Source organism: Plasmodium cynomolgi, chromosome 14, assembly GCF_000321355.1.
Source record: "Plasmodium cynomolgi strain B DNA, chromosome 14, whole genome shotgun sequence".
NCBI lineage: Eukaryota > Apicomplexa > Aconoidasida > Haemosporida > Plasmodiidae > Plasmodium > Plasmodium cynomolgi.
The window spans coordinates 629,179-643,867 of NC_020407.1; the positions used below are offsets into that span (position 1 = coordinate 629,179).

Consider the following 14,689-nt stretch of genomic DNA (forward strand, 5'->3'; position numbering starts at 1 on the left):
ATAATCTCAAATAAACACACTGAACCGTTTAACCAAACCGATAAGCACACAAAGACCTTCACCCAACTCTTTGCCCCATTTTATAACAACCTTTTGCTCTGCATAACGTTTTTGCCAAGCAAAACTCAAACTGAGCCTTTTCCCACTTAAAAAGGGGGCCAAAGCATGATGGCCGCGAACAAAGCGGTGCGCAAAGCAACCTCATCGGCAACCACGTCGACAACCATATCGGCAACCACATCGGCAACCACATCGGTAACCACATCGGCAACCACATCGGCAACCACATCGGCAACTACAGCGGCAACCGTATCGGAAACCACATCAACCACAATAATCAAAACTGCCGTAACAGCCAAAACAACCGTAGCAACCCCCAAAATAACGCTCAACCCGCACGTTAAGATTACCCCAAAAAATGCGCCTCTCAACCTGCTACTACTCACACCACAGAACCTTCGACAAATGCTTCTTAATGCGCATGTGCACGTACATATATGTATACATATACATATGCATAGTTATAAATGCAGTTTTTTATTTCCTCAAAATATTGTTCGAACATCCGCATAGGTACTTCCTATTGCTTCTGTTGACCTACATGTGAGAACAAAAAATAAAAAAAAAAAAGGAGGGACATTTAAGCAAAATTTTAAACAAGTCCGCCAAAAACGGCAGGAAGATTCTCCCCAAAAGGAACGGCGTGTTATTATATATATCGTGCCCACATTTCGCCATCCCGCGCAAGTGCGTACAGTATATATATGTATTTACCTATACAGCTGCGCATCTGAAAAATAATTTGCATAAACGTATCATTGTACGTGCGTGCCGCTTTGCTTGAAATTCTCCCTGCGTGCTTGCCTTTTGTACGTGTGATTTTTCTACGCAGTTGAATCTGAGCTGTACGCCGTAGGTACATGCCACTTTCCCCTGCGCAGTGTTGCCCAACCTTTTTGAGTAACTCATCGAAGGGTAGATTCTTCGCGGCGAGAAGCTTCTCTATTGAAGTAAACTTGCATTCTACCAGATTCGCGAGTACTTTATCGTATCCTAGCTTAACCAGCTAAAGTGTGCTATTTGACTTTTTGCACTGAAGAGATGCTCTCCAAGCCGCAATACGTTCGATCGTTCTGTGAAGATCCCAGCAAGAGATTGTAGTTGCGCACTTGGGGAGGCACGCGTGAGTTTAGCCTATGTAGGTGCGCACCTGTTTGTTTTGTACATTTGCTCCCCCAAGTTTGTTTACACGACCTAGTTCGTATTCGCCAAATTCGCTTCGCCAAGTTCGTTTTCTCCAAGTTCGTTTCGCCGCCTAATTTGTTTGCGCCACCGCAAGCCGTGACGAAATAATGCCCGCGTGAGGCCCCTCGGACGAATCTGAGAGTATATCGTCTCCCGTTCGCTGCCCCAGCGAGGCTACTGGGAAAGGGCATACAGGGCGAGGAGACGTTTTTACCTTTGTAAGGTCGCACTGGGTATATCTACAAAAGGAAGAACCTGCACTCCTCCTACACGTGCCCGTTTGTCTAGCGCCACCAACGATGAGTGAAGAGAAGGTAAGCACCCTGCCAGACGAGGTGAAGGATCTACTGGAGTGTCTAAAAGAGGGGAGCGCAAAATTCCAGCAACATTTAGCAGAGCTGAAGGAGTACCTACAAAAGGATCGAATCAAAAACACGAATACCTTAGTGCAGTATATTCTAAAAAACATACATGCGAGTGGTTTTCAGAAAAACGCATGCTACTTCTTAGCAGATGTAATAGTATACATTCAAAGTGTAAATAAAATTCCAAAGAAATATGAGTTGGACTGTGTAGATGTAGGACTGACTTTGCATAAACACGAAACGAGACAAATATGGGTCGATGAGGATTATGACGAGGTATATCCTCAGTGTAGAATACGAATCCAGGATGATAAGTTAAGAAGGTTTAATACCAAAGATTACAGAAAGGATCTCATAAGGACATGCACAAAGAATGTAAATTATATGGAAATAATGTATGTCCTTAGTAGGAACATGTCCCCACGAAATGGGTATGTCTTATTCAACAACATTTTGCATAAGTCTGAAATCAGCTATCGTTATAAATTGCTCTCCTTGGAATATTTTGCTCATGTAGTTAACAAAATAGCTTTGGAAAGAGCAAAATATATTGCACAGATGCTTCCCCTAGTATTAGGGAAATTCTATAGTATAGATGGAAAACCATACTACAACGACAATGTAACCAGCATAGACGTGCTCATTTCTATGTGTAAATTTTCGAATGTTCTTTGTGATCAATCGATTAAGACACAGGAAGATGATAAACAGGACGTGGCTTTACACTCAATCATAGCTTTCATTATGAAAGTAATAAGTTATCACAATAAAGAATTACCAATAAATAAAAATATAGAAAAGATGATAAAATACATACACTATGATCATTTGGAGTATGAGAAATGTGTTGAGATTTACTCCACTTTATCTTCAAATTTATATCAGGATAGGAGAGAAAAGATGGTGAAGGATTGTCTGTCAGCTCTCCTATGGAGACTAAGCATAATTAACTCTAACATACCACGCATTTTAGAAAATGTCAATATATTAATGCCAAATGCAAAAGCATGTGCTTTGGAAAATTCTACCTTAGAAATTTCTATCCTCTGCTACCTCATATTTGTAGAAAAAATAAATGAATTGTGCTTCCCTAAAATATACTCAGAGTTGTATCTCTTCAATTTGATGATCCGAAATAGTTACAATTTACTTCTATGCATTCCGGAGGCAGATGAGGACGTTAAACATAATTTGTTAATCAAGGCTTATCACCTCATCTGCCTTTGTGCCGTCCTATCCAATATTATTCAAAAGAGAGATGGAACAGTTTTCTCAAATATTTACAACTTCAGATGGAGACCATTAGAATTTCTACAAACAGTACATCGAACTATTCATGATCATAGAACATTCAAAATGTATTCCAAGACTGTATACAATGCTGTATGTATAATCATGAGGAATTTCAAATGGGATATTTTGTACTCATTATATTACAAGCTACTTAATGAATCCCTTCCGGACAACGCCCGTAGTTTAATTGCCGCATTTGTAAAGGATGAAATGCACAAAGAAATGGTTCGTGTTGTTAAAAAGGCAGAAATGATAAAACAGGAATTTCTTTACAAAAATGAAGAATTTGAAAATATGCTTAACCAAGCTATCCAAGAGGAAAGAAATAAATCTTCCACTCCGGCTGTTACCTCTTTTGGAGAAAATACACAACTAGCCAAAATAAAAGAAGTAGCTGAAGAAATAAATAAATTGGGGACACAAGTAAAAAATATTATCTACATCCTCATGAGTGAAGAATCTGTACTACTCAACGTGGATGCCATCACTGTCGTCCTGAACATTATCAAAATGATTTTATTGAATAAAAATTTGAAACCCTTTTACAATTTCATCGTAAATGTGGAACAACCCTCTGCTTGTTTTCTGCAAAGCAAAATTAAACATTTCCACACACAAATTAAGTTGGAGAAGGCTATACTTGAAAGGGAAAAGAAGGAGGATGCCAATTCCATTTTTTACACCAACGTGAATGGGGACTCACGTGGTCGCGGGCCTAACCAGGAAGAGGTGACTTACCAGGACACGGATGTTAGCATGAATGAGCTGGAGATCATCGTTATGCTTCTGGGAGACGTTGAGGCGAGCATCGACAGCATCAAAGCGTCGCAGAGTTGATGCGGGGGGTCACTGGCTGCCAAGAAGTTACTCCCATGCGGTTACTCCCAAGCGGTTGCTCCCAAGCGGTTACTCCCAAGCGGTTGCTCCCAAGCGGTTACTCCCAAGCGGTTACTCCCAAGCGGTTACTCCCAAGCGGTTACTCCCAAGCGGTTACTCCCAAGCGGTTACTCCCAAGCAGCTGCTCCCGATCAGTGGGTGCCCAACCGTTGTCTCCCCCCCCTGTAAATCCATTCGCCGAGGGGTCATCTGTACCCCTGGGCTTGTAAAATATTGTATTGTGAAAACTCCGCAGATGTCACATGTGTCTACCCATATGTATGTACATGTACATGTACATACGCATGGCTCCCTTTTGAGACAACCCCCCCTTTTTTGCCGCACCTTTGTCGTTTTTTTTTTTTAAATGATACCATTTCACTCGTTTGTCCCCTGCCTCTCCTCCCTTGTGTGCAATTTGTATATTTGTATATGTACGCCTAACCATTGGCCATGGCATGCCAATAATATGCACATCTTGTGCAAGCGAAAAAGAGAAACTTTACCAAGTTGTACATTTTTTTTTTTTTTTTCTTCATTTTTGCGTTCCCACATTTGGGTATATACCATTTGACCAAGGAAACTACACCCTCCATACGTACCCTCATAGCGGGTATGAGAACAGTCAATTTTCGTTGCACACCTTGATTGATATGTGCCGCACTGTAGCATTATTGCGCCACTATTATTGTACTCTACTGCTACTGCTACTGCTACTTTATTTTATTTTTATTTCAAGAACTTTAAACTATTTTGAACGACGTTAGTTTTAAAAAGAATCAAAATTTTTGCCAAAAAGAGAAGCGTTAAGTAGGGGGAGAAGTAAGGAAGCATGGGATATGGGGATACCTTCATCCCGGATGTTGTGCAAAAAGGGGAGATAGCCGCCCACCCCGTTTGGCAAATGCTCAAAGGCCTGTTTGCCTAGCAGACCTACACACTGCCCGCCTTTTCGCTTTGCATTTCCCCCCACGGCAAATACGTAATAACGTCGAAAAGGGGAGGAGCCGCTACATGCAAACACAAGTTGGTAAAAAAATTAGCATCTTAAATTTGAAGTGGAATAAAAATGGATACCCCTCGCGAGAAGGAATCCTCCAACATTTTTAAAAGGGGCAATTCCCCTTTGCCTTCACACTAGGCACTTTCATATATTTTACGCCCCCCTTTTAACACCCTCCCACCCTCCTATGCGTTCGTAGTCACGGTGACAAATTTTCATACTCTGAGTAATCCGATTTATGCACAACACAATTGTTTGCTCCTTCTCCCCCTCCCCATATGTGCATGATCCCTTGTCATCACCTCGGCTGGCGTTTTTTCAAACGAGTCACCCACAAAAAAAAGGACGTACCTACCTGCACAACCTTTGAAGGAAAAGAAAATAGGAACACGTTCCCCCGCGCGCACATTTTCTTCTCCATAATGTGGCAGTCCGCGTGGCAGTGCGTGTGGCAGTGCGTGTGGCAGTGCGTGTGGCAGTGCGTGTGGCAGTCCGCTTGGCAACCCGTGTGGCAGTCTTCGTGCCAGTCCGTGTGCTTATGTATACCCCCCACAGAGAAAACATTTAGCGAGCAGGCGTGATACAGGGAGGAGGCACCTCTTTTTGTGTGTTCAGTGGGCGATCCCGATGACGCCGCTCGGCACATGCGAGGATGGGGGCGACCACGTGAGAAGCGGTAACTGTGGAGGAAGCGGCGACTGTGTGGGAAGCGGTAACTCGGTAGGAAGCGCCAACTGGGTAGGAAGCGAAAACTGCTTGAGAAACATATTCCAATGCACAGACAAGAAAATAAAAATCTTCAAAACATACCTGAAGAAAAAGCTGAAGGTGGAGTCATACACACTGGGGGAATACTCACTCAAGCATGACGAAAAATTCCGGAGGATATTCTTCGCGAATATTTTAAAAGAACATGTCATTGCAAAGAGAAAGAAAGACAAACTGTTCATCCTAAAAGAAGTAATCATGGATAAAACATTTTTCGAAGAAAATTTTTACTATCAATATTTTTTACAAAATGTTTTACTGCTAGAAGACTTAACTTTAAAAAGGCTGGAGGGGAATCACCATGGGGATTTTTTTTTCAAAGAGAAAAAAAATGATATACTTAATTGGAAACAGGGTTATAGTCATGTAAAAAAAAAATTAAATGAGAAGGGAATTGATCAGAAAAGTAAAATTTACAAAAACTCCGTACTGTTGTTTAACTCCACCAAGTTTTCCTACGAAGATAAAAATTGTTGTGACTATTTTTATAGCTTAAAAGTTTGGGACATTTTCTTTAATTATGTTTCTTTCGATTTTTTAAATTATCTCCTGTCGAATACTCTTATTTTCATATCTGACTTTTTTTTTATTAACCTGAGTCAGAAGCTGCCTGTGCAGAATTCCTTCCTTGTCCTAGTTAGCCACGTTGACCTCAAGTATGAAGACAACAAAGAGGTCCAAGACACGATATTTTCCAAGAAGAAGAAGCTCGCATATAACACCAAACAGGTGAAGATCCTTTACCAGAGGGACCAGCCTAGACGACCCCCTGAAAGAGCCCTTCTCAGCGAGCCGACCGACAAAGTGGTGAATTTCCACTCAAATGGGAACCCCCCCCAAGGGACGCCTTTCCCATTGCATATAAATGATACTCCAAAAAAAAGGGACTTACACAGAGAAGATGACCAACTAGAGGGAGACCCCAAAGAGAAATTCCAATCTGTTAGTAAACCCGATTGTGCAAAAGGTGCAAACAAAAGGAAGATAGACCAATGGGGTAGCGAAGAAGAAGTTACAGCAGGTAGGAAGTGCAAGAAGAAGAAGAAAACGACTACATGCGATACTTCAAAGGAGGGAAAACAAATAGACCACTTAAAATATGCAGTGAAAAATAAGGAGGCGCAAAGAGAGGGAGCCAGCTGTGCAGATGATACACATACTGATGGCCAACAATATAAATACTTATTCAAAAAGAAAAAACAAACAGTGAGGAGGAACGATGTTAACTCTTACGTTAATCATCTTTACCTAGTCCAGTGCAGTGGGAGAATTATCAAAAATGAGTTTCTCAAGGAGATGAAGGAGATACAGAAGGAGAACGAGCAGGCGGAAGAGGTCCAGGGAGCTCACATCGAAGATTTGGAAAACGGGATAGAAGCAGAAAATGGAGAGGAGGAAGAACCTCAGAGAAAGGTACTCCCACAGATAAGCTTTTTTTCTGATGGAAAACCGGAAATGGGGCCAGGGGAGCCGCTCAGCAGCTGGAAGTGCAAAGCACCACAGGAGGAGAAGAAAAAGTGGAGCAAAATAATCATCAATCGAAATAACATCCTGCAACACAACACAACAAACAAGTACAAAAATTTCCTCCTAAATAAAACCATCCTTTTCGACAAAATTGAAAATATCCCCCTGTTCACATACCATTTGCTGAATTATATTTTCAAATCAGATCAAAAATATTTTTTCCATAACAACTTCATAGATGAATATAAGCATAAAATTTCCAAGCAGATAAAATGCAACACGAAAAAAAATGACATATCATTCCTTTTGCTAAGGAAGGAAAATACTACACCATCGAATGTGTCACTGTGTAGTAGAAGTAAAGACAAACGAAATAACGTGTCCGCTCGTTTGAAAAAAACGAAGATACTCAAATATGTGTACTGCCATTTTGAACAATTCATAAAAAATACCAGGTATGCAAATTTCGATAAAATGTATAGACAATATTTTCCAAAAAATAAAATGAAAAATAAAATTGGAAAAATTTTTAAAACAATTAAATCACGAATTATTGATAAATATAAAATTGTAAATATACGGAGAAACAGAAAATTTATTAAACAAAAAATGTATGATGTTTTTTTAAAAATTATGACTTCCTTTCATTTTCTTTTAAAACTTATCAAGTTATAAATTTCCTTGTACATATTATCAACAAATGTGTGCCTGTGAAACTTTTGGGAAGTCATCACAATTTTAAGGTCTTCATAAAAAATGTCAAAAAATTTGTCCTACTTAATTATAAAGAAAATTTTACCATGGACCAAATGATGAAGCACGTTAGGGTTAAAAATGTCTTCCAAAAGAGGGTCTCCCATAGGGGCGAGAACAGGCATGTGAAAAAGAACGTCCAAGTAGATGCGCTGGAGGGGAGTGCAACCCAGCTGGTAACCCCCACACTTCCCAATCCGTGTTCTACCGAAACGCGTCATCAAGAAGATAAGGCGTGGAAGCCAAAGAGGAGCAGAAGCAGCAGGAGGAGGAAGCAAATGCGGTTCTTCGACCCGGAGAAAGACACGTCCCTATTTGAAACCCTTAGGAGAAAATATTTGAAGAAAAAAAAAATTAACATAGCTATTTTGAAGAGGCATTTCCTAAACAGACTCATTTATTTCCTATTCAACTATTTCATCATGCCAGTGATTAGGAAATATTTTTTCCTCACCAAGTCGGAGCACACTATTTATAAAACTATTTTTTTTGATAGAAAATTGTGGAACTATTTCACCAAGGTTTCTAACTTTTGTTTGTATCACCAGAATTTCCGTGGTAAGAAGTTGAAGCGGAAGGAGGAGTCGGCAGGGAAAGGACGCACACGCGGTGGGGAGCTCAAGAGGAGGAAACTCCAAAAGGGCTATACGACATCCAATGGGAGACAACTCGAAAACATCAGCGCACGAAAAGGGGTAACCAAACAGGCAGGTATATGGACCTCCCCCCGTGTGCTCCAAATCAGGGGGAGACAAATCCAAAAGGGGAAGGAGCGCCTACCCGCACTGCCAAATGGGGGAGAAAAAAAAAGAGAAAAGCGCCAAAGTGCCCTAATACGAAGCGGCAAAAAAAAGGAAGGCTTCCAATGTGGAAAGAACAAACGAAGGGGGAGGTCCACCTCAAGCGAACCAAACAAACGAATCGAAGATCTATACCAAATGACCATTCTGAGTAAAAAAACCGTTAGACCGTATTTAACCAAGTTCTATTACAAAGTGAAGAAGAAGTACTTCTCCCTCAGGAAAAGGTACCTCCTGCATGGAACGAAGATGATCCCTCTGCGGGACAAACAATTTGCACAGTATATACATTTTGCAGACCAGAAGGGACACCTGTTCAGGTTTATTTGCAAGCGATTTTTTAAGAAAACGAAAAGGAATTACGTTAAGCGGTTTTACAGATTGGTCAAGCGGGTTAAGAGAAGGATGATGGGAATAAAACGCGTCGGCGAGGGGGGGGCAAAACAAAGGAGAGACGACAAAACAGCCGCGCCTTGTGAGAAGAATGATCGGATCAGATGCACCAAAGTGAAGACGCCTGAAAGCGCAGTGATATCCTGGGGCACCACCCCGCGGAGGAAACCCCCCGAGAAGAAGAGGACGAACGGGATGGAGAGGCCGGATAGGACGGAGAAGGCGAAAAGGACGGATAGGACGGATAGGACCGAGAAGGCGAACAAAGCGAAGGCGAAAAAAATTCACATACACAAAATAAAAAGCATGATAGAGAAGCGCAATTTTTTACTCAAGCTGAATTCAATAAATCGCTTTTTTTCGAAAAAGTTAAGAATAAATTGGGTGCCGAAAAAAAAAGGGCTAAGGCCGCTAATAAATCTGTCTACGCTGAACATCCCGGAAAGTGTAAAAAATCGAATCAGGGAAATTTTAAAAAATAAAAAAAGCAGCGAGTTTTACTTCCACAACATATTGAATAACATGGAAAGAGATAGCAAAGAAAAAAAATCCAGGAAAAAAAAATACAACAGAAAGAACTTCAACCCTGTGTCCTTAAATCATATATGTAATTTCTCTTTAAAATGTCTGGGAAATGTGAGAAATAATAACAGCGATTTATTTCAAAACACGCTAACTAAGACAAACGAAACGGAGTTGAAGCTGAAGAAGTGGCTGGATTATTTGAAGAACTGGTTTTATCGGAAAAAAAAAATAAAAAATATATAAAAAAAAAATTAAAAAAAGGAAAGGTCATCTATGCATACATCTGTATCGGAGACTTTTCCAATTGCTACGAGCATATTAATCATAATTATCTGTTCAAAATTTTGAAGCATTTTTTTCATGGCATTTCAAACTTTGAATTTATTTATGTCTTTAAAAGGTCCTTCCGTCTATATAACCATTATATGAACAACTCCCTCCTAACCTATTACCCTGTTAACGTCCAAGAATTTGGCATACACTGCATTAAAAATTTGAGAGAGCTCATTGTAAAATCTAACTCGAATAAATCACACAGCTTCCTCCTGAGACAATTCTTTAAAAATACTTCTTGCACCGACTTGTATATTTTTTCAGATTCCTACAAAAGTGTGCAGGTAGAAATGAGAGACATTTTCATGACCATCATCACTATCGTTAGGTACTACTACTTAAATATTTATTTCAGCATCAAGGAAATAAAAATGAAGTGGAAAAATATTTTCTACTTTCAGCTTTTTCAGCATGAGAAAAGGGAAGACATTTATCGCAGCTTGCGCAGTAGGAGGAAGTTGGATCAGTTGCGGCGGGGGGGGGGGGGGGGGGAAGCGATAGGGGAGAAAGTGGTGCGGGAGGAAGTGGTGCGGGAGGAAGTGGTGAAGAAGGCAGCGGTGGAGAAGGTCGCGGTGGAGAAGGCCGCGATGGAGCAGGGGGGTGTTATGGAGAACCCCTCTGAGGACGCCACACAAGAAGTGGGCAGCACTCCGCAAAGGGGGCCTTGCCTACCAGACAGCCGAACCGCAAATAGGGCGAACTCGCTCGAATTGAGGCATCTTGCGCTAAGCACCGCCATCACCACGAGTGCTGCCGAACGTGACGATGGTGAAGCTGGTGAAGGTGGTCAAGGCGGTGAAGACTGTGAAGGTGGTGAAGACTGTGTAGATGGCAAAGATGGCAAAGATGAGAGGGGGAGCCCCACTAAGTCACCGAGGCAGAACAAAGACCAACTGGTGGGTCGCAGGCCAGGGGAGAGTGGCAGCGAAATGGCAGCGTTGACAAAAGGGGAAGGGGCAAGCATAACTTGTTCAGAAAGGACCGCTCCAAATTGCGTCGATAGGAGAGTGGCCAATCTCCCCGATAGGAGCGCCGCCAACTTCCCCGATAGGAACGCCGCCAATCTCCCCGATAGGAGCGCCGTCAATCCCCCCGATAGGAGCGCCGCCAATCTCGCTGATAGGAGCGCCGCCAATCTCGCTGATAGGAACCCCCGAGGAGAGGCAGAAAAAAACGTCCGAACGTACGCAGAAAAAAATTTCCTCACATTTCAAGACAAAAAAATCATCAGCGATATTTGTGGACTACCACAAGGATTCAGTTTATCCAACATTTTGTGTTCCCTGTACTATGCCTATCTGGACCGAAATGAAGATTTTCAAAACATTCTCTATTCGGATAAAGATCAAGCCACCACCTCTCATGAACAAAAAAAGAAGACAAACGGGGTGAATTACCAAAATTTGAATTCTCTGCTAATCAGATTTATCGATGATTTTCTTTTTATAACTGTTAATAAGAGAAATATGAAGAGATTTAAAAAACTTTTGCTGACTAGGAAAATTTGGGGGGGGAATATAAATTCGTCCAAGACAAAAATTTTCAAGCTTCCCCTTATTTATAGGAGTAATTTATTTTTGGAGAATATCTGGAGAGCGAGAGTGGTATCCCTGGGAAAGAGGTGCCTTAGAGAGGGGGAGAAGCGCCCAACTTTGTCGAAGCAACTGTACGCATCGGGGCATCCGCCTGTGCTGAGCACTGAATGCGCTTCGCCGGACCCGTACCTGATCACCCCAAAGGGGAAAAGCGGGACCCCTTCCAGCAGCACTGTGAGCAGCGAGGTAAGCGGCGCGAAACGGAGGAAGAAGCCAATCCATGAGCTCAGCGCGAAAGGGAAGAGGAAGCCAATCCATGAGCTCAGCGCGAAAGGGAGGAGGAAGCCAATCCATGAGCTCAGCGCGAAAGGGAGGAAGAAGCCAATCCATGAGCTCAGCGAGACAATTCCAAGCGCCCCCCTGAGTGATAACTTGGCAAGTCACACAAAATGTAGCACCTCCAGTGGCGAACTCCAAATGAGGGATACCTCACGAAAGGGGACTGTCAAAATGGGGAAGAAAAAAGGGGGGGGAAAGCTAACCGAAGCGCAAACTAGTAAACTAATGAAGGAGCTGCTCGAAAAAAGGAAAAGGCTAACAGGAAGATCATCTTTTAGAGGGAGGCAAAAAATTAAGAAGTACCTGAAGCGGTTGAGGCGGTTGAAGCGGTTGATGCGGTTGAAGCGGTTGATGCGGATGTCACGTTGGTCGCAGTGGTCGCGTTGGTCGGGGCTGACTGGGCAGATGCGGAGGAGCGCAAAGTCCGCGTGTGTAGACCGCTGTGCTGCTGCTCCCCCCCGCGGAGTGATGCCGATCGAATGGCTAAACAATTCATACACATTTGACTTCATCAACAACTGCGTGCACAGCATATCGTGCCAATGGAAAAACAAACAAGACGCAACAATTAGGAACCATCTACACCTAAACAATGTCATCGTAGAAAAAAACTGCTCAATAAATTACATGAAATTTTTGGTGGAAAATAGAATCATGAGAAATGTCATATCTAAGATGAAAAAAAATAAAATGATCTACAGAAATAAACAGAATACCTACTTTGCTTACAAAAATAATTTCATTCTCCTAAAAAGCTCCATCTTAAAATTTGTTTGTTCTATTAAAACGTTGAAGAAAATGTTTAGTGCTTTTTACAACGATTGTTACTATACGAGATTTGTGTTTCATTTAATTTCATATTTGAGAAAGTCACTTATAAAAAATAGGAAGATTAAATTTGTCAAACTTTTTTTGGTCGATACTGCTATGGAGGCATTACGGTACGCTCGGGTATTCAATGCCAGCAGCCCGCTTTTCCCATGTCTTAGACGTCTGAGAACTGTCAGGAGGAGGCTCATTAATCGGTACAAACGGGGCAATAAACGGAGGAACACGAAAAACCATTTGGTTCAATACTATGGTCTGTTTGGTCTCCTCCGGGAGGAACTGCGCAGCACGTGGCCTTACATGTTTAAAATTCGGGACGACGCTTCGCCCGTCCACCCACCGCGGTGACGCAGAACGGGAGGGAATAAAAAGGGAGGGCATAAAACGGGAGGAAATAAAACGAGAGGGCACAAAACGAGAGGGCACAAAACGAGAGGGCACAAAACGAGAGGGCATAAAAAAGAGGGCACAAAATGAGAGCAAATTGATCGATCCAGTTTGAACGGGATACCTTCTTTCCCCCCTTCACCGCCCACTAAAGGCGCGGCTTCGTCTCGAGCGAAATGCTGGACACATTCTTCAACGCCTGTAGCTTGCCATGGCGACCGACACGAATGTTAAGCAAGCCCTTCTTACCAATATTGTAAAGAGTGTGGGATACGCCCTTGTAGTAGTAAGGCTTGGGGCCATACTGATAGGAGCTAGGTTCACCAGAATTTTGATAGACAAGAAAAGGGTTCGGTTCGATAACCCTAGATGCTCTCCATTTAAAGGGCCTAATATTACTATAATAATGTTGAAACTTACGCCTGATAATACCATGATATTTTCTAAAAGAAATTTTATTATGCTTCCTACAAAAATTAATGACATTGGATGGAATTTCCAACAGTCTCCTATTCACGACATTCCAGTATTTGGGTGCAGGAAGAACTTTTCTGTGAGGAAGGTAATTTCTGGACACATCTTCAAGTGCTTCACTAAATGTTTTGCATGTATTTATATCCTTATCAACAACAGAAATGGAATTCAAATTATACACAGGAACAGTGGCACCGATCTGTAGAATCGATTCGACTGCTTCGTCCAGCAGGATGTGACTAGAGCTACTTGGTGCGTAGCCATAAATGCCGGATGCAATATCAGGTAGGATGACTGACGAAATACATAGCTCATTTAGTTGTTTTAACGCACTAGCGAAAGAATATCTTAACTTGTTTGAAGATACATAATTATTTCCTTGCCAGAAATATGGCATTATTAAAAAGGCCAATAATTTTACTTTGTCGCTAACGTTGTGAGGCTTGGATAAAATAACGTCTCCTACTTGTAACGACTTTGCATTATTAATCATATTTTTAAACTCTTTTTCGCTGCTAAGTTTGTCCTTGCTTCCCGATAGGTATTCTTCTCTATGTTCATTTAATACATCTATTCGTTTCTTAATTAGTGCCTTTATGGTGATAAATATTTCCTTCACTAATTCTCGCCCTCCTCTGTGTAGTACATACGCACCAAATCCGCTTAAAGGCACGAAGTTTGATACCATCGGGATCAGCATGCAGTCCGCCTCCTCCTCCAGGATGTCGTTATGTATAACCCTTACACTTCCGAATTCGTCTAATGTCATACTTTTCATTTCGTGTTGATACTGACCCCTTTCTGATGTATGGAGATCCAACAAATCTACATCGTCGTCCAAGTTTTCTGTCCCCTTGGATGTATCAACTCCGTTCGATTTTCCATATCTTTGAAAAAATAAATCATTTATTTCGCTTTTCTTATTCGGAAAAATTTCCTTCATTACGCTTCTATTCTTCCCCTCCAGAATATCTAACGATTTTATATAATCCTCATGGTACTTGAGTGCCCGGTCGTTTATCGTCTTCAGCTTCTTCGTCAAATAGGAACTCCCAAAATTTCTCCTCCCTACATGTGTAAAGCATAGCCACGCTGGTGCCTTCATCCTTTCTACATCGTTGTGGCGTTTTGCTTCTCTTCACTCCCATCACGGTTGCTCTCCTGCTGGTCTTCCCATTTAGCTCCTCTGAAAGGGGAACCCCTTCGATCAGAACTTTTGCTTCGCCTATTCGGTGAGAGCTTTTGCTTCGCCTATTCGGTGAGAACTTTTGCTTTGCCTATTTGGTGAAAATTTCTGCTTCACCT

At 41.8% G+C, this 14,689-nt stretch overlaps 3 protein-coding genes across 3 annotated transcripts; 2 read left to right on the forward strand and 1 right to left on the reverse strand.

Annotated features, from left to right (window-relative positions):
* Nucleotides 1–1,533: 1,533 nt before the first annotated feature.
* PCYB_142350 (hypothetical protein) lies at nt 1,534–3,738 on the forward strand (the record flags this gene model as incomplete). The annotated part of the gene is made up of 1 exon (XM_004224706.1): nt 1,534–3,738. A coding segment is annotated over exon 1 (2,193 nt), but the record flags the coding sequence as incomplete, so codon positions are not given.
* Nucleotides 3,739–5,409: 1,671 nt separating this feature from the next.
* PCYB_142360 (telomerase reverse transcriptase) lies at nt 5,410–12,871 on the forward strand (the record flags this gene model as incomplete). The annotated part of the gene is made up of 4 exons (XM_004224707.1): nt 5,410–7,587; nt 7,761–9,731; nt 9,914–12,059; nt 12,162–12,871. 2 exons carry the CDS (start codon nt 5,410–5,412, stop codon nt 9,729–9,731), a joined length of 4,149 nt encoding a protein of 1,382 aa, XP_004224755.1. The 3' UTR covers nt 9,914–12,059; nt 12,162–12,871.
* Nucleotides 12,872–13,061: 190 nt separating this feature from the next.
* Nucleotides 13,062–14,489, reverse strand: PCYB_142370 (hypothetical protein; the record flags this gene model as incomplete). Its single annotated transcript, XM_004224708.1, has 1 exon — nt 13,062–14,489. A coding segment is annotated over one exon (1,428 nt), but the record flags the coding sequence as incomplete, so codon positions are not given.
* Nucleotides 14,490–14,689: the final 200 nt, after the last annotated feature.